The 19,348-nt window shown below is 48.8% G+C and overlaps 1 protein-coding gene across 1 annotated transcript in view; it reads right to left on the bottom strand.

The window, feature by feature from the left end:
• The window catches only part of nkd2b (NKD inhibitor of WNT signaling pathway 2b), a 26,896-nt gene extending 7,682 nt beyond the window's left edge, over positions 1-19,214 (bottom strand). The window contains exons 1-3 of the mRNA XM_048261521.1: positions 18,842-19,214; positions 18,711-18,737; positions 18,508-18,602 (exon numbers count right to left, since the gene is read on the bottom strand). Coding sequence (XP_048117478.1) covers positions 18,508-18,602; positions 18,711-18,737; positions 18,842-18,866 — 147 coding nt within the window. The 5' untranslated portion in view covers positions 18,867-19,214. The remainder of the gene's footprint in view (positions 1-18,507; positions 18,603-18,710; positions 18,738-18,841) is intronic.
• Positions 19,215-19,348: the final 134 nt, after the last annotated feature.

Genomic DNA, 19,348 nt, shown 5'->3' with positions numbered 1-19,348 from the left:
GAAGGGAGGAGGTCTGGGGAGGCTGGAGGGGTGAGGGGGGTGGCTCCTAAACCCCCGGTCTGCACAGCATGAGAGGAGAGGAAAGGAGCAGAGTGGAGCTGGGAGAGGTGGAGAGGTACCGCTCCTCTACCCAGGCCCCCGAACCAGCAGCTGCCATTAATCAGGAAACTCCATTCTTCCCGCGGCCTGCCTCTCTTTAAGGAGGCTCGCACAGGGGGGATGAGTGGACTCCATGTGCTACTCTCTCTCTCTTTCTCTCTCTCTCTTCCTTCCTGAATTTTACCATCCTTTCCTCTCTGGGTTGGACAGACATGATGTATTCATGTGTATGCTAAGACCTTCTCTGATCACACAAACGCATTGAGAAGGGAACTCTGTACAGCTCCCTGGTACAGAAAAACATGTCAAAGTACGCCGCAAATGGGCATCACGGCACTCTCACACATGTGTTTGCAATTGCTGATCCGAATCACAGCAGACAGAGGAATCTGGGACACATTATTGCCACCCCTGAGCAAGGCGCAGCATCCATTAGGGAGGATGTGTGCAGCCCAAAGCAGACGGAGCCATGGTGTGTGTGTGTGTGTGTGTGTGTGTGTGTGTGTGTGTGTGTGTGTGTGTGTGTTTTGTGTGTGTGTGTATGTGTGTGTGTGTCTGTGTGTGTGTGTCTGTGGGGTTCACAGGACGGAGAAGACAAGCTCACCCTCCCCCTCTCCACCCTCCGCTTCCTCTACACCCCCACCCCCAGCCACCTACCGTCCCAACTCCAGACACTTCCTGATAGTGAGCAGCTAGAGCGCCGACGCGGCCCACGCCTCTGCGAGGGGAACACATGCCACTTCCAACCATAAAAAACGCTATCGCCCACTGCGCCCGCTCGTTAAGCGCCAATGTGCGTGCCATGTGCTTAACTGAGTGCGCGCTGGCTGGGTTCCTGTGCGTTTCTTCGTTTAATGCGTTTCCCTCTCTCCTTTATCATCTTCTCCTCATCCCTCCCCCCCTCGGGGGTCCACCATCTGTAATTATGCTCCGAGGCGCACAACAAAACACGCCGTTTAAACAACGAGGGATCCGCTGAGCTAAACTGCTCCGCCACGAGAAAGAGGGGCCATTAGTGCGCTCATTAGAACGACTTAAAACGCAGGGGCCGGTTTAAAGAAGCCGATGACATTTATTAGGAAACATCCCAAACAAGTGTCTCTTTAATGGCTGTTTGGCGACGTTAAAAAGGCAATGGGAAGGCTAAAACGAGCGTCCTCCTCGGAGTGAGGTCCTCCTGGTGGAGGTGCTGACAGCGCTGGGGCTGGAGAGTCGGCAGCGAGCTGGGAGCCAACGCCAGCCAGCAGCCCTGCCAGACTCTTGTGTGGGACCGAGGCAGCCGGAGAGGGGCGGGGGCAGGGAGGAGGGGGAGGGGAGGGGGGGTGGTGGCGGCGGTGAAGGAGAGGGCTGGGGGGAGCCTTCGCAACTCTGATCCAGGTGACATCAACCCCCTGAAAGCTCACCTCCCATCTTCCAGAAAACACTTCCATCATTGTTCTCATGTTTCCCCCTATATAGATGCTGTTTTTTCCCCCTCTCGATTCCTCGTGTCATAAAAAAAAACACGTAACCACACCAGCAAAGCGAACTGGATGTTTGTCGAGATCCTTATAGCTGGTTACTTCAGGCCAAAAATATGAAAATTTGTAGTCTATGTTGTGAGTCGTCCAAACACATTCATATATCCTTATGCATGCAGTGTGTTGGTTTTGGAGTATTTGGAGCGCAGCTCAAATGTGCAGATCAAATGGCCCAGGAGCCAGACCAGCTGAGGTGGACGATCTGCCTCTTCTTTTAGAGAAAACCCACCCTGTGTCCACAGTCACCCAACACATCTGTGGATTCTTTAAGAATATAACGCTGAGATTACAGATTGCAGTCACTGACATGAGTTTACTCTATAAAAAGCCTTCCACTGGTTCAGTGACCTTATAAAGTAGTTACTTAACTTTATACTCCAATTGAAACTGTACACGTAACTTCAAATGGGAGAATAAACCTACATTATGTTTTTTGCAGAGTGTAAGCTTACTCCAGGGAAAAGGTTACCTGTGGCTGACATTCACTTGAGAGTGCCACAGGAAAAGGCTACTTAGTGGGTCTGCTCTTAGTAGCCTGATCCTCAAGAGTGCGGTGGGAAATCGAGCTGCAGCATATGAGGGGTCTGCAGTGGAAAAAGCCTGTGGCTGTAGCCTGAGAACCTCAGAGCCTGATGAAAAGAAAAGCTATTTTGTAAACAAGTATCTTTCTCATTACTGCGGCCCAGTCACTGGAGAATGAGGGGAACCGTTGAGAAACAAAAGAGCCTAATTCCCAAAGAAACCTGGCCTGGGCACCAAAACCAGATGTGTTGTTTTATAATGGTGGGGTAGGAGGGGGAAAGGCTACCCTGAGAGGGAGGAGGAGGGAGGAGGAGGAGGAGGAGGAGGAGGAGGGGAGCAGCAGGAGGAAGAGGTGTGGTTTGAAAGTCGAAGGATTTAAAAAAAAATATACACGACACAGAACAGGTATCTTCAGTGAAAAAAAGTGTGAGTTGTGCAACATGGCCCGCCTTTCCTCTTCTCTCTCCCCCTTCGAACACGAGTAGAATCTCCCCTTTCCTCCTCTCTGGGCTGGGATGCTGGTCTTTGGCTGGCGGCTGCTGGCCTCGGCTGAGCCCTCGGCTAGCCGGTGAATACCTGAGGCCCGGCTGCAATGTTCAGCGGCTGGCCCTAGCAGCTGGCCTCGGCTGGCCCTCGGCTGACGGTCGGGCTGCACGGAGCCCCGGCTGTGTTCCCGCTGGCAGCTCTGCGCCGCTGGCTGGCCGGCCGGCCAGGCCTCTCCACTGGCAGCGTGCGGAGCTGGCTGATGGAGGGACATCTCGAGCTGGAGCCAGAGTGGCCGTGGCGCCCTGGCATATTATTATTATTATCTGGCTGCCTCTTGAAAGGGAGAGAGAGAGAGAGAGAGAGAGAGAGAGAGAGAGAGGGAGAGAGAGGGAGAGAGGGAGAGCAATGGCAATGGAGCCACTTGACTCACAAATAAAAACCTTGTCTCCCAGGACGTAACCGAGGACAGTTCCAATCTAGTCTGGTTTGTGGGGCTGACTGAGCCCAGCTGACAGTAGAGGAGCTGGAGGCCAGCCCTACTGTAAGTCCCCCCCTGAGTCACCAGACAGCTGGCCAGCCCGGCCCGGCCCGACACACCCACCGGCCACCAGCCGGACAGCTGGGCCCACCACCGCAGCCTGTAATTGCCTTTGTTTCTCCCGTAGGAGCGAGGTCCCGACGCTTTGTAAGGGCGGCCGTGATAAAGCCCCAGCCTTGCCACCATGCCATCTGGAGCGGGGCGCAGATGGTGCGGAGATCAGCCCCCCAGGGTTGGTGTGTGTGTGGGGCGCGGGGGGACTTTTCACCCCCAGGGGTCGAGCGATGGGGCAGGGCTCCTTCTTGGCAGGACATGAAGCGCGGGCCTGAAGCCCCTCCGGTCACGGCGGAGCGGCAGCTGTGGGGGAGGACGAGGGCGAAGGACAGAGGACGAGGGGGCTCCGCCATCTGCGTCAGAGCGCCGGCCAGCCGTTTGAAGTCCTGCCCCCTCTGCCCTGCTGGCCGTCCCCATCGCCGCGCGCCCAAATCAGAGAACATCTCCTGCTCTCTGGCCCCCAGACATCCCAGCCTAATCTGTGGCCTTGCTTTGATTTGGCCCCGTTGGGTACCACAACAAACAAACACAGATTAGCATCTCCCACTGACCAGCCCTCTGTCTTCTGCCAGCCTCCTAATCCATGGGATCGGTTTCCTCTCATATATGCTTCACTTTTATCGTTATCTGATGCACTCATACAGCCCCACAGAGTTGAGTGTAATGAACGTCTTATTCACGTTACACACGGCGATGATTGACCGGCGCGAAATAAACATGGGTTCACATGAAAGCATGTTTCACTTCGCCTCTTGGTAAAGAGACTGGGCACATCTTGTGGTGCACTTCAGTCCACAGTCGCTTGTCACAGTCCTGTCACTTTAGACAGCGTGCCCGATCCACAATGTCTTACAGATGTTTCTAGAAGGCGCTCTATTTTTCAGCTCTCCTATGGTCCGTCTCATGTTCTCCTCCTCTAACCACCACTGTACTGTCCACTTCTCACGGTGATACGTCAAGCTGTTTTTAGGGTCCGGCCCTTCAATGTGATCTACGCTGCTCCTCCGGAGACTAGCTTTTTTAAGTGGTGGACACACACAGTGAGGGAGGCCAAGCAGGGAGGGAGAGACGGAGGGAGGGAGGGAGGGATGTGGAAAGAGAGGAGAAAATGTGGGAAAAGAGAGGAAAATGTGCCTTAGACAGTGGAAACGCACTGAGCGTGGCCTGACAAAGAGCAGCACTAAATCACGCTGTTTGTAACCAGATGGTGGCATTCCAGCAGACTGCAGGGCCCATCACATGTGATACTCCGCTGTGTTCCAGCGGCCTGCTCCGCTCCATATGAGCCTGGGACAGACGATGTGCGCCATACCGCACCCAAGACAAAAACATGTCTTCACATGGCTGACAGGGCACACTAACACACACAACCACAGACAGACAGACACACACACACACGCGCACACACACACACACACACAGACCAAAACATACACACATCAGACACACACGCACACAGACATGACAGCACGAGAGCCTCTGAGTGGTCCACATATCAAAGGCACGAGGGCGCGGCGGCTGGACTCCAGCAGGATGTTCCTCTGTTTCTGGCCCCTGTGTGAAATTCTGGACGCTCACGCTCAGGGAGCGGGCGGAGTGGAGCAGTCCAGCCAATGGCGGCCGTGTGCTGGCCCGCAGAGCTTAGGGGATTTGTTACACATTCCACAAAACCCTTTAAAGACCAGAGACGACCCCACCTCTACCGCACACTAACACACACACACACACACACACACACACACACACACACACACACACACACACACACACACACACAAACACACACACACACACACTCAAAATATGGCCTGTGGATCAGGTGGTGCAGACATAAATGCTGTTACCATTCTGCAAAAAAATCCCAGCCTCTGTGTCTCAGCAGAATTAATAGCACAGAGCAACACCCTGCCTTGCAGCCTACTGTCTAACTATTACACCATAGTGTACTAACTATTTGTGTGTGAGCAAAAAGATCAATCAAATGCCATGAACAAACCCAGACATAACCAGATAATCTAGTTCTGGTCTGAAACTAATAATAAAACAAAAAGCAGACAACAATCTGTACGATGTGTTTTCATTTAAAACTTTCGAATGAGGGTTGACCTGCAACAGACAACAGAAGGTCCTATTTGTTTTCTCTTACTTCAAAGGCAGACGAGTTTACTACTCAATCCATGCAGGGCATTCTCTGCTCTGCCTTGCACTGGTAGGCGTGATAAGCCGTATCCAGAGCACAATCTCGCTTGACCCTTCTTTACCCCTGTCTTCTTCCGGCGCCTTCTGCCTGCTTTCTTCCAGGAGGATGTGTGTGTGTGTGTGTGTGTGTGTGTGTGTGTGTGTGTGTGTGTGTGTATGTGTACTAGTGTGTGTGCACATGAGTGTGTGTGTAGTAGTAGTCTGCGGTTTCGTGCGTGTGTGTGAGTTTGTGTGCGCTGGGGTGGTTGCAACGACGACTGGCAGCCCTAGCGAGCATTCTTGACACTGGTGGAAGAACAGGCTTAATTCCAAGCTGTGAAGTTCCTCACGGCCTTGGCACTAGACAAGGGGTCAGGGCTGGGTCAACCTCCTGCAACACTCTTCCTGTTATTCCTAAAAATACATGCCCACACACAGGAAGTGCCGGCGTCTGCAGCATCTCTCACATTATCCAAAAGTGGGATAGCGTACATAAGATCGACCGCTGCCAGTGATCTCACATTATCCAAAGGTGGGATAGCGTATATGAGATCGACCGCTGCCAGTGATCTCAGATTATCCAAGGGTGGGATAGCGTATATGAGATGGAGCGCTGCCAGTGATCTCAGATTATCCAAAGGTGGGATAGCGTATATGAGATGGAGCGCTGCCAGTGGGTAACTGGTGCTAATGCTGTGGTGGTGGGTTAGATGACGCCTCCAGGGACACAGGCGCTAGGGATGTGAGGAGAGGGTAAAGGTGGGAGGTGAACCAACCATGACATTTGAATTTCATGTGACTTTCTCTTCACTTGAGGGGACAGTGTGTCTGTTAGGGAAATGAAATGTATCTAGGCATACCTGTCCAGTTAAGATAATTGAAAGCTGTGTGGTTTGAATCGGTCACCCCCAACACCCAAAACACACAGTACTGACAACTGAATACTGTCAGGACCACTGGGCTCGTACAGCGGTAGTGACATGAAGGGAGACCACACCGATGCTACAATTTAACAATAAAGGTTTATTAAATAAATAAAGAAAAATCAGTGAATGTAATGATTAACAAAATGTGTAGTGTTCATCAGTATATGAAGTGTAGTGTAAGCAAAAGGTATGTGCGGAGCGAGACTGTAGCCAGCCGCGCAGACGGACGGCCGGAACAGGAGAGAGAGAGTGAGCAGACAGGAAGGTCTCTTTTAATAGGCCTCGTAGCCATCAATTACTCTGCACGGCCAGGTAACAGCTCCACCTGTAGGTCTGGGACAGACAGACAGACAGCAGCCATAAGACAGACAGACAAAAGGGCAGGCCGCACCACAGCACGGCAAAGCCGGGCGTGACAATACTAAAACACGGTTGACTGCTTTAACGGCTTCAAACACGGCAGACTCTCACGCACACTTTGTAGCAGTCTGTTGGACATTATTGTTCTATGCTATATAGTGTGAAAATATGTGCCATTCAGTGACATGAAAGTGACACACTCCGACACAATCCGTGACAGTTATGCTCAAGCATGTCACTTGAGGTTACTGGGTGTGTCATGAGCTACATATCTGCCTTAGCATAGGGAGGCTTGTGTGTCACCACAGAAGACAGATAAGGCAAGCTCTGTGCATGTCTATAGTTTCGCTTTAGTGTACAGTCATATAGAGTGTGTATGGAGGGCCTTTTGCCCTCTTCACCTAATAGAGTGCAGTCAGCAGTTGGCAGAGCACAGTGGCTAAATGTAGCAGTGGTGACAGATAAGGCATTGCCACTGATCTACAAGTTTCAACAAACACAGCCTCTCCAGTAATCTCAAGTGGCAAATAAGATGAGGTGGTGGCAAGTTAAGTAGAGGTGTGTGATGGGTGTGTGTATATATATATATATATATATATATATATATATATATATATACGGCTCTCCATGTGCCGGTGTGTGTTTTTTGAGCAGTGTTTGGCCATGTGTGTGTGTGTGTGTGTGTGTGTGTGTGTGTGTGTGTGTGTGTGTGTGCGTGTGCGTGCACATCTGTGTGCAAGCATAAGCACACGTTTGTGAGTTTGCCCTTCAACCTTCCTAGCCTGCACCTGAGAAACAAGCCCTGTGTGTGTTTGAAGCAGTGTTCCCCTGTGTGAAATTTTGGATCGTAATTCATCCATAGCAGAGGCAGAGATCAAAGGTCCTCATCCCCGCCCCCAGCGTCAGAGGGCGGAGGGAGTGCAGAGAGCACTCCGCGCTTAGAGTGATAATTACCGGAAATCAGCGGCTCCGGGTGCCTAGAGCTCCGTGCACTCAGGGCTCATTGGGATTCCCTGGCTGAGCGCGTCTCAGGGAGATTTGTTTCCTCCGAGACGGAGAGGGATTCTGGGATTCTTACAGTCTGCAAGCACTGAGAGCGGGATCGAGGACAAGTCAAGGATGCATTTAGCCGCACAATAGACGGATACAGAGTCAAACACACACACACACACACACACACCCAAACAAACAACACACACACACACACACACACACACACACACACACACACACACACACACACACACACACACACACACACACACACACACACACACACACACCCTGGTTGTATAGTATAGCAGTCATGAGGAACCCAGTGGCATCCCTTTGTGCTTGCATAGGAGAGCACCCAACCGCACCAACCACGTGTGATTATATCTGTCTCATCCCTGAAAGGAGACAAAGTGAGTGAGTGAGGGAGTGAGTGTCACCCGCGGCAGGTCCCACCGGCACAGGGCACGGCGCAGAGCTGAGGGTTCAGATGATGTGATACTCTCTCACATACTTGGGCTGATGGAATCGTTCCAACCCGCATCAACATCAAGGAGCAGGTCAGCTGCTCAGGGATGGGGGTAGCGGGCGGGGTGGGGGTGGACACAGGTTCCACTGCTCTTTATCACCATGGTGACGTGGAGGGCTTCCTATATGGAGCGTTACCCAGGCTGCCAGTGGAATTGCTCAATTTCACATTTCAAAGGCGGCAGGAGGAATAAGTGTGTGTGTGTGTGTGTGTGTGTGTGTGTGTTTGGGGGAGGGCGGTCTCTCTGGGCCTGAGAGTATGGCTGACTGGTGGTCTCTTGGAAAACAAGAGGCGATCCTGTCTGCTGGATACAACCGTTTATTCTATTGAGACACCGCCATAAAAATACAGCACAAGCACTTCAAGTGAACCGAGATGCAATAAAGCACAATGTCTAAGGTGGTATGAGGACAGTTGCTACAGCAAAGACAAAAAGACAAACCAGCAACCATAAAAACAATGGAGAAACAAAAGCTCTGTTTCATGTCCAGTTTACACTTCTTGCTTGCCATATACAGTCACATATTTTATCTTCAGAACAACCAAATCAACAATTCACAGCCATCTGTAAACCCATAACACTCCAAACGAGTCCGAGGCTCCTAAAACAGCGCTGCTCTGCTGCTGTTAGCCCGAGTTTCTTTCAGGGGACAGTTAGCCCGGGCGGTGAACTCGATACGCCGGGCTGTTTGTTTGAAATGAAACCAAAAGTAAATACACAGCGTGGCAGACACACTCGGGCCGTGCGTTTGAAGTAGCCCAGTCTGAGCAGGAAGCGCGGGAGAGAAAAGAGGGGTGCGCTTAGAGGAAATGAGAACAGAGGCTTCTTTCAGCCCCTCGCTCTCTCACTCACTGGCTCCCCACCCCCGTTCTCCTTTTCAAAGGCATATATAATATACAAAGGGTCCAAATTTAACAAGGTACCAACATGGGTGAAAAGGGAGAGGGTTAGAGAGCAAAAAGAAATGAGCACTGTTGGCAAACAGAGGCCTAGCAACCGCAGGAGACACGACAGAATTTAGACTGTGGCAGTCGAAAGGTGATTATTAAATGAAGCAAACCCATAAAATGTAGGTCCACATTTAGCCAATACACCAATTACGTAACGCGCTGAATGGTCGACAGCATTGTGTATTCCGAACCACAACTTTTCATTACAGGATTATGTATCTGGGCCATTAGAGTCAGGATACAACCAGCCATGCATGTTCTTAGTCCGTGTGGTCAAAATCTTACTCAACTACTCCACTGTAACAGAACAAAACACAGCAAAAGTGATCCTTTTTCTATCATAACCACAGTGCACACCATAGACCACATGAGGAACGTATTAGACGACGTGGACCTCAGAACTCCTACAGCATGCATGGCATTATGATTAATCCAGGCACACAAATCGGACTCCATCCATCCATGGACACAGAGTGGCCTGTTTTGTCTTAAATGACAAAACAAAATAAACAAAACCATATTTTCTCCTTCAGTCCTTAAAGGACTATCATGTGTGGGAGGTGTTTCTAGAATGTGTGTGTGTAAGTGTTTTTTTTGGTCCGAGAAACCCAGATTCATTCTTTGAAGAGTTTGAACAGCTAACCGCTTTCAGATGTGTCGGCGTGCTGCTTTATGGGCGAAATAACAGCCAAACCTACACATGGGCTGTGCTGAGGTCCAGAAGCAGAGGCGACCACTACGATGACCACTACACTCTACACTAAATTCTACACCTGAGTGCAAACTCCCTCCTACTCTGTTTTGTCTCAGTGCCGCCATAAATCTCCCGCGTGACTCCGTATGAAAAAGTGAATGGTGATAGCAGCGGCCTCAAACGAGATACCAAAGTGAAGCCAAACAAACAAAGAGAGAGCCCTTCCTTCCTTCCTTCCAGAGAAATTCAAAACCACCTTAATGTGCCAAGAGGCCTATAGGGTGTGTGTGTGTGAGTGTGTGTGTGAGAGTGTGTGTGTGTGTGTGTGTGTGTGTGTGTGTGTGTGTGTGTGTGTGTGTGTGTGTGTGTGTGTGTGTGTGTGTGTGTGTGTGTGCATGACAAAGGCTTGGTGAGAGGCGCTTCCTCTGCGCACCGCGATGCTCCGTTCAGAGGTGTAGCTCCACAGCCTCCAAAGACACTAGCTTGTTGACATCAAAAGGTGTTCTGAGGCATTGCATCAAACAAGAACAGACAACACAGGCCAAGATCTCTCCCTCCCTCTCTCTCTCTCTGCGCTCTACTTTGTTTGCGGGTGGATTGTTTGCTTTGTGCGCAGACAGGAAGCCGGGGTTTAGGGTGTCTGTAGCCCCAGTCTAGTGGGACATTAAGCTTTGGAATGTGGAGAGAGGATGAAGTTTCTGAAGCATTCAGGAGCTACGACGCCGCAAGCCTGTATTTGTTCAGAATCTGGGTTGTGAATGCACCATTATCTATTAATGCACATTACATAAGGTGCTATTGGAATCCATGTCACACAGAGACACCTCCAGAGGGCTTCCAGTATACCCTCTGAGAGACAGCCCCAACAGAGACGAATCAGCCTGAGCAGCACAGACTTATCTTGAGGCTGCACAATGTACAGGCAAGCAGGCTTCCCCCACATATCTTTCCACTATTTACCCTGCACCTGTGCAAAGAAATGGATGTGTGCTTTTCAGGGATCAAACGGCTAGACTGTGTCCCAGGACAGGGCTCTGGACAGCCTCTCTCTTACCTCCCAGGGCTCTGCCCACGCTTGACCGTCACTCAAAATAGCACCTTCTGTTGTTGCCCTGATGAGCTCATCACCGTGTGCTGTTCATCACCAAACCAACGGTGCATATCTATCACCAGTCTTATACAAAGCGGTCTCAAAAAACCTGTCTCGCTGGATTCAGTCCACAGAGCCCAATACACTGAATACATACCTTACACACTAAAATGTAATAAATGTATGTACCGGTATGCATGTTTACCTCCGCCAAGGAGGTCGTGGTTTCATTGCTGCTTGTTGGGTTGGTTGGTTTGTCAGCAGAATTAAGCAAAACTTCCAGGATGGTTTTCGTGAGACTGGGTGGAGAGGTGGAGCCTGGACCATTACATTTTGGAGCGGATCAAGGAGCGAATCCAAGATGTCTCCCCCAATTTCTTTAACGTGGCGAGAGGGCATCTGGCATCGACAGACGTCTGCGCTCTCCAAGTGCCCCTCAAGTTTAATTATAGAAGTAATTCTATTTTCCCATTTTTATGTTCTCATTTTCATCTTCAACAGAGAACAAAAAACAAACCGACCTTTCTAATTCGGCCCTGATGAGTATCCTCTAAACCACTGAAATGATTGATTAAAACAATGGAATCAATTAGGAATTCCTTAACCGACACCAAACCAACAGCAGTAATGATGACCATAATAGAGAAAAAAAATCATATACTCCCTTGACTGCTCTAAGGCTTGCAAAATGAAGTCCTCTTGGAAAAGAACTAAAGCCTTCTACGAGGGACTGGGGGTTTATGTGGAAACATACCTTACACACTAAAATGTAATAACCTTTGAGTCTCCTGGTGTTTTGCTTGGCTGAGAGCTGGCCGAGATCAAACACAGACTGGGGTCCAGCAGACTTAGCCAAAAACCTCGGCGCTGAGCAGCGGGCTCCAGACCCAGGTATTTTCTTTCCCCTCGCAATACGCGACAGACGGCTGACCCGGCGCAGCGCAGCGTTAAACCCTGCCCGCGACCGACCGGCCACGACGGCGACCGCAAGACGTCTGCGCTCACACGGTCATTCACACGAGTGATGGCTGAGTCGGCGCTTAAGGCTTTTTGTCTCTTCCACTCTTCTAACATTCTCCACCTTCTTCCTCCCTCACTTCTATTCCTCCTCTTCTCCTTTTTTCCCCTCTATTCCCCCATTTTGTAACTAATTCAGCCATGATATACTGCTGGGCTGGAGGCATAAAAGTCCTCCTGGCGTGCAGAACAAAGGCCTAACGTTTCAGAGGGGCTGAGACAAAGCACTATGCCATTCATCACCCGCGATGATGATGAATTGAGGCAATAACTTTGAATTAATGATGAATTAATTACAACACAAACAATAAAACCAGTAACACGGATCAGATTAAAATGAAGGCGTTCCCCCTGCTCTTCAGATCGACAAGAAATACAACCACCTCAAAGCAAAGGTCCTACACCTCCTCCTCACGCAAGCTCACGTGCCTAATGGATCATTGAAAATTATGGATTAAGAGATACTTAATTACATGGTTACCAAACGGCGAAACACAACTAGGTGTAAAAGCAGTGCTCTCGGATCTGACTCATCAGTGGGGAGTGGATGGCAACTCTGTTCTCCAGGGCGCACTAATCCTTTGCCCCCCTCCTGGACTAGGTCTTGGCATATATATCGAGCAAACATCTTCAAAGGCCCTTTGCAGTATAAATATCCTCAAGTAAATAAACACACAATCTGCCTGCAGTGTCAAAATGTCTTTTTCCCCCCATGAAACACATGCCCGCGCAAGGCTTGCTTTTTAGCACACGAGTCTGCTCGCACACACAGACACACATGTGGGAGTGTTTGCTCATACACACGTAAACACAGCCTTTTTTCCCACATTGGTGTCATTACACACACACACACGCATACACACACACACACACACACACACACAAACACATCCTAACACTCTGGAGAGACTTGAGTTGAAGGAGTACATTCTGAAGTATCTTGGTCTCACAGGTGTTGACAGTGGACCGTATAGTGTTTGCTTTGGCCGGCTAGGAGGCAACTTCCAAGCGAGGAGTGGAAATTGAAAAAAGCGCAATCAACGAATCCCTGAATTTGGTCCATCTAGCTCCGAAACAATGCTTCAAGGCAAGAGCACACAACTACCCCTTCCCCCTCTCTTCAACCCTTAGCTTGAGCACCCCCCACCCCCACCGAAATAGTACCCCACGGCCACCCCCCATCCCCCTTCAAAAAAAGAAAAACACTCAGGCCCAGCCCCCACTGCACCCCCCAACACACACACACACACACACACACACACACTCCTCTCGTCCCCCCCGCCCCTCTCCCAGGCTGGGCCCTTCTCCTGCTCCAGGATCTGCGCTGTACAAACCAGGAGCAGATGTGCGCCGGGGCCGCGCTGAAAGACCCCGCTGTTCTGGATGGCAGCCACATGCTTTCCATTCAGAGATGAAGGCTCACAGCGCCCCTTCTTGTGAAGCCAATTTCAAGAAAAAGAGAGAAAAAAAGAGGGGGGTGGGGGGAAAAACACACAAACACACACACACACACACACACACACACACACACACACACACACACACACACACGCTCACACTCACACCCACAAACGATACACTTTTCAGATGCCTTTATAAGTAGTTCCTCAGGAATGAAGACCGCACGGGCCTTAAACATTTTCCCATACACACAAACCCCAACATGACACCATCAACAAAACACCTATTCCTCTCTTCTCAGGAGAGAGAACGTACAGCTTCCATAAGGAAAAGGGGGTTTCTCTCACACACCGAGAGAGAGAGAGAGAGAGACACACTTCCCAATGGTATGATTCGGTGAGTATTCCCCTGCATTTCTCAGACATGTATGACGAGCCTTCAGTAAAACACTCACACTAACGCAGACTGTCAGCTCCTGCAGTCGCTCACTAGCGAGAGGGAACATGAGAAGAGCAGTTCTGTGTGCAAAACGATGAGAGGGGGGTGGGAAAAAAAAGATGTCTGTGTATGTGACAGCATTAAATAGGCCAGATATCCTTGCCCCTTTTCCAAGCTAAATAGCACTGATTCAAAACGAAATTTTTGAGTAAGAGATGCGAGCGCATGCCAGAACTTGACGTGATCCAAACAAAACATCCCTCTCTGGACCCGATCGGCGAAAACGTTTCTTTTATCACACAGAAATATATCTCATTCGCAATGGATACCTGTAGCACATACAACACAACGGTGAGGCCACTGGAGTCAAAAGAACCAGACACCACGACTGGCAGTACTCCACCAACAACGTGTCTGTACCTTCCATAGAACAGAGCCTAGCTGTGCCGCTACTGGGTTACCTTAAGTAAATCTCTCCTAAGCAAATGTCTCATTCACAGGTATTTGATAGTTTTTCTATCCTGACATGCTGACTTGTACAGATATTTTGCAGATTCATGTGGGTTTAATTCCAAGGGAAAAGGGCCTGTCTTTCAAACTCGCATAAGTGCAAACAGACCACGTCCCACTTAAGAACAAAGTTTCCAGTTTTTCCTCCTTGTAACAATAGTCATTGTTTTAAGCTGCACGCTGTTTACACAGCCCAACTTGGCTAGGGTTAGACCCGGGGAAGCCTGACACAAGGGGCAGTGTTGAAAAGCTTGAATTAGAACGCCATTATTTGGGCACCCAGGCATGTTTTAGAAGGGGCCAGATAACAACTCAGGATGTGTGTGTGTATGTGTGTGTGTGTGTGTGTGTGTGTGTGTGTGTGTGTGTGTGTGTGTGTGTGTATAAAACAGCTATGACTGTTGATGTTTCCAGGGCTGAACCACAGTGAACCGTCAGAGGGTGTAGCCAGGCGAAGGGCAGCAATGGCGTGCGCGCTGATTAAGACCGTAGAGTGGCCCCTCTTGTCAAGGATTCCCACCAGTGGCACAGCGGCCCTCTTTTTCTTGGCAGCGAACCAGGAAGCTCCTCCACAGTTCACGTGGCCCCCGGTGATCTCCGTGACTCACAGCAGCCAGGTGTCCGCACCCAGTCCGGCGGTCCTCAGCACCTGCCGCCTGCTGTCAGAACAGCCCCCCCCACCAGTCCCCATCCCCCCCATCCACGACTGTGGCAAACTCACCCAGCTGAATCACCACCTTCAGCTCCTCACATCTCCTCACCTGAGACTCCTGATTACTTCTCTCTCTCTCTCTCTCTCTCTCTCTTTTCCCCCTCATCCCAGGGACTGCTTTCATCACTGAGTCATCTGTTGTCTATCCGAGAGCTCCCCATGGTGCAGATAAAGGGCCACTCTCTCTGCCTCTCCTCTAACACCTTCAGTCCATTTGGACTGAAATATGTCTAGGTGTTTTACTAAGATGGAGAGAGAGAGAGTGTGTGTGTGTGTGTGTGTGTGTGGGGGGGTCTGGGATATGAACAGCCATCTCTTTATGAGCCCTTTCCCCCCACAGACCCATCCCCCAGGACAGGAGGGGGACATGAGCGCGCTGTGGCTCCACTGATACCAGAGACCTCTAATAACTCCTGGCTCAGGCTTTGAAGTCGAGGCCAGACAGCTAAGGAATCCGAAGCCCACCCCCAGCCCAGCTCCAGCCCCAGCCCACAACCTCCCAGCCTGCCTGACAATGAGGGGGGGGGGGGACTCAGACCCACCACCAGATACTATTGCTAATCAGGATTTCATATGAGCAGTTGAGACATGGCAGTCTCAGCTTCAGCTACAATTTGAATTGTATTACATTAGTCAGGCCAGCACATACAGTAAATACAAATGTTAAGGCAAAACAGAGGGTAGGTCATAATACTTCTTTACAATGCCTAAACAGAAAGAAGGATAGAAATGCCCCTTCAGATCGAATAACCTATAAGTGCCTATCTTAGTGTAATTTTATTATCAGATATTCATACTTATCATTTAAACCTCTGACTGTACACTTATGCATTAACTACCAGAAACAGCAAGAGATTTGGAGAAACAAAGTCACAATATCAATGTCTAATAGAGTGAAGAGTTGTGTGGTGACCAGGTGGAGAAGAAAGGTTGATAAAGGCTGGTTTCACCTTCAGTAGCTCCAGATCATGTCTTGGTGATATGGAAAGAATAACAAGTTGTCCTTGACTCGTCTGCTTGAAATCTGATCTCTGCCATCTAAAAGATTACTCATACCTTACTGGCCCAACGGCCTGTTCATCTCATAGAGGTCATCTCCGAGTTCCTCTGAACTGAATGAGTGACAGGTTTATTGAATGATTTAACTGTTGTCCTGTCAAACCTTTCATTAGGATATGGTACTGGACCAGCAACAAGCAAAATGGAGAAGGCATTAAAACCCCTTTAACCTACTCTAAGTTGCAGAGCAATACAATTTCAGATCATAAATCTTCAGATGATAACACTACGGAGAGTATCCCTGTAATGCAGTCGGCTTAGAGCTGTTTATAATACCATTGTCTCATGCTTAAATGCCACATGATTCTAAAAATACTCCTTTCATTCATTTTTTCCTCCCCAACTCAGCAGAGGACAACATGAAACGATGGATACCACCGCACGCTAGAAGTCCCAATCTGTCCCAGGCCTCAGTGGAGCCCATTAAGGATGGAGAATTAGGCAAAAACAAAAACAGATAGCAACGGAATTCATCCACAATGGGAACAAAGTCTTTGTCATCTTCAGAGTAAAAGAAAAAAAAAAAAACAGTCATGTCAACAGTTTTCATGTCTGGTACCCATTAAGATGTTCAGTGCCCACCCCCACTACCTCACTGCTGGTTGGAGGGCTGGTTTCATTCCTCGTTGCTTCAGTGGAACTGCTATTCATGTCTACAGTTTAAACGCGTTTCCAGCAATCCCCACACAAAGACGGTTTGAGTGACACTTCTGGGAGTTCAGCGGAATTTCCATATCTCAAAGGGGAATCTGACATGACAGCAACTCATTAGTGTCCTACCCACGTATCTAGTTTAAGGGTGGCTGTGTTCAACAAAAACAGCAAAACAAACAGTTTCTGTGATTACCACAAACAGGAACAATGAGCTTTTCAGAAGGATTGGTGGATCAGTGAATTTTCCACCATTATTAGCAATAAAGCAATTTGTGCAATTCCTGGACCAAAAACTACTTAGAAAAATAAGCAAAAACTACTGGTTCACAATTCAGCAGTTTATCTCCCATTAAATTTAGGGACTCATAAGTGCATATAAGACTCAACTCACATGACAAACTCAAAGACAAGTCAGTAAGGAAAAGACTAGATCATCTACAAATAATGTTTCCATCATACCACTCTGTTGAGGACCACAGAATGACTCGAAGAAACGTCACCTTTAATGCACACACTTAAGGAAGACAGAAGTTGCAGGCCAAAAGTTGTAGTCGTGTTTCCCCTGGTGGGAACATTGTCCTGACAAATACATTCTTGGCCCCTCTGGAAATGCTCCGCAAAAACATGGAGGGAGCGCTGTGGTCATCAGCGGTCAGGCTTAATGACTGTGATTTCACCCATAACTCTTCCAGGGGAGCCACCCACAGGGCTGGAGATGGCACAGAGCCACCAGGCCTCCAGCGGACCCTCTCAGCCGCTCTGTCTGAAGCCACCCTGCCCTTGCACCCTTCAACATGACGTGCTAATTGAAGTGATGTAATATTGAGCCACAGATCATTGCCTGCCGGGAGCTCACACTATAATGGGAACCATTGAAGGAGAGAGAGAGACACAGGACCCTGTGATGCAGCCAGCGGCCGCCAAAGCAGCCCTTTACACACACACACTCTCTCTCTCTCTCTCTCTTTCTCTCTCTCTCTCACACACACACACACACACACACTCTCACACACACACACACACGCACACACACACACAGACACAAAAACAAATGCACACATGCGTGCATGCACACACACACACACACACCTTCGTCTGAGCTGCACCCACAGTGAGGTAACAGGGTCTATAGATGCCATATTGCCAAAACTGGCCTTAGGGTTCGGGCTGTCAAATGCTATCAGGCGTAGCAGGGGATAACCAGCACGGCACCTTTGTCCTGGTGCCAAAGATGACACGTAAAAACAACAGCAACGACTCTCGTCTTCAGGAAGACTTCAACAAGTCTTTGCAGAGGGCCTTTGAACGCGAGGCCCACTTCGTTTGGTTTGTTTTCACATCTTGTGTTGTGATGACAATAACTCTCCTGTGCCTCAAAAACTTTTGAACTGTCAAACGTCAAGTTTCTCAATGAATGATGCACGTCTGTAGGCCTACCTACCGCAACGATTTCCTTTAGCCCACCAGAAACAGATCAAGTAGGCTACGACTATAACAACATTTACCCTTTATTTAGACACACACACTTAAACAAATATATCCCGTTGAATACTCAAAATATTTTATCAAAAATCTTTTAAAATACATCATTCGTGATTGAAATGCCGTTGGCTTTGGAGAAAATTGGGATAACGAGTGACAATGCTATCCATCTAATACAGATGTCAAACATAGGCTACCAACAAAGCATGTTCCTTAGACTATATTTACTGTTGTTACAAGTATACGCTAGTAGCCTACCCTTTCACCGTAGACATAAAAACAACCGCGTCTTACCTGGATATCCTTCAGCTTGTGTTCCGACGCGCCGTACCTCTCGCATTCTTCAGCCCCTCTCCTTGATATAAACCCGTTTACAACAAAACTGTCTCCTACAGAAAAAGGTCAAGAAGGTTGGGCATAAGATCGTCTCTAAGTCCAAAACAAGTTAATTAAATCATAATACAAAAGTTAATAAACGATATGCATGTAACACTCACCCTCTGGATTCTCCCTTCGTTTACAGGCTGAATTGTGGACAAATGCAGAACACAAAAACAGTGTCATTATTCATACATCACGGTGTTATTAAATCAAAGAAGAGAAAACATAAAAAATCTTTCTAACTTACCATGTTTTGATTGAAGTTTACCCATGTTATTTAGTTCACCTGATCAGACCGGACAGCAATCCTTCTCAGTAAACCTACTCATTTGGTCGGAACAGTCACATTGTATCCGTCTGACAAATTGCAAGAATTACTTCCAAATTCCATCAAAGTTGTGAAACGCGCTGTTATTTCATCGACAACCTCTGAATTAAAACAGGACATCAACGACAGAAGTTTAAAAGGAACACTTAAATGAACCCTAGTTGCTCTTAAGTCATCCACTCCCGCTTGCTTCCTCCGTAGTCCTGAAGTTCAAAAAATGTGTTCCAAGCTACGAGAGAAGCACAAGCGCTGAGACTGAGCTCAACCAAGCACTCCGCCTTCAGCACCAACGATGCCCTCTAAAGGAGACGTTGAAAGCGCAATGGCGCAAACGTTTTTATGGCTTTGCTCAAAACAGGTTCTGTGGTCCGGTTCAAACAAATGCCTTGCGTTGTTGCCTAATGGAAATGAACACCTATATATTTA

The sequence above is a fragment of the Alosa alosa genome, chromosome 13, assembly GCF_017589495.1.
Source record: "Alosa alosa isolate M-15738 ecotype Scorff River chromosome 13, AALO_Geno_1.1, whole genome shotgun sequence".
NCBI lineage: Eukaryota > Metazoa > Chordata > Actinopteri > Clupeiformes > Clupeidae > Alosa > Alosa alosa.
The sequence above is the reverse complement of the archived record's forward strand: the minus strand, read 5'-3'. Positions and strand labels throughout refer to the sequence as shown.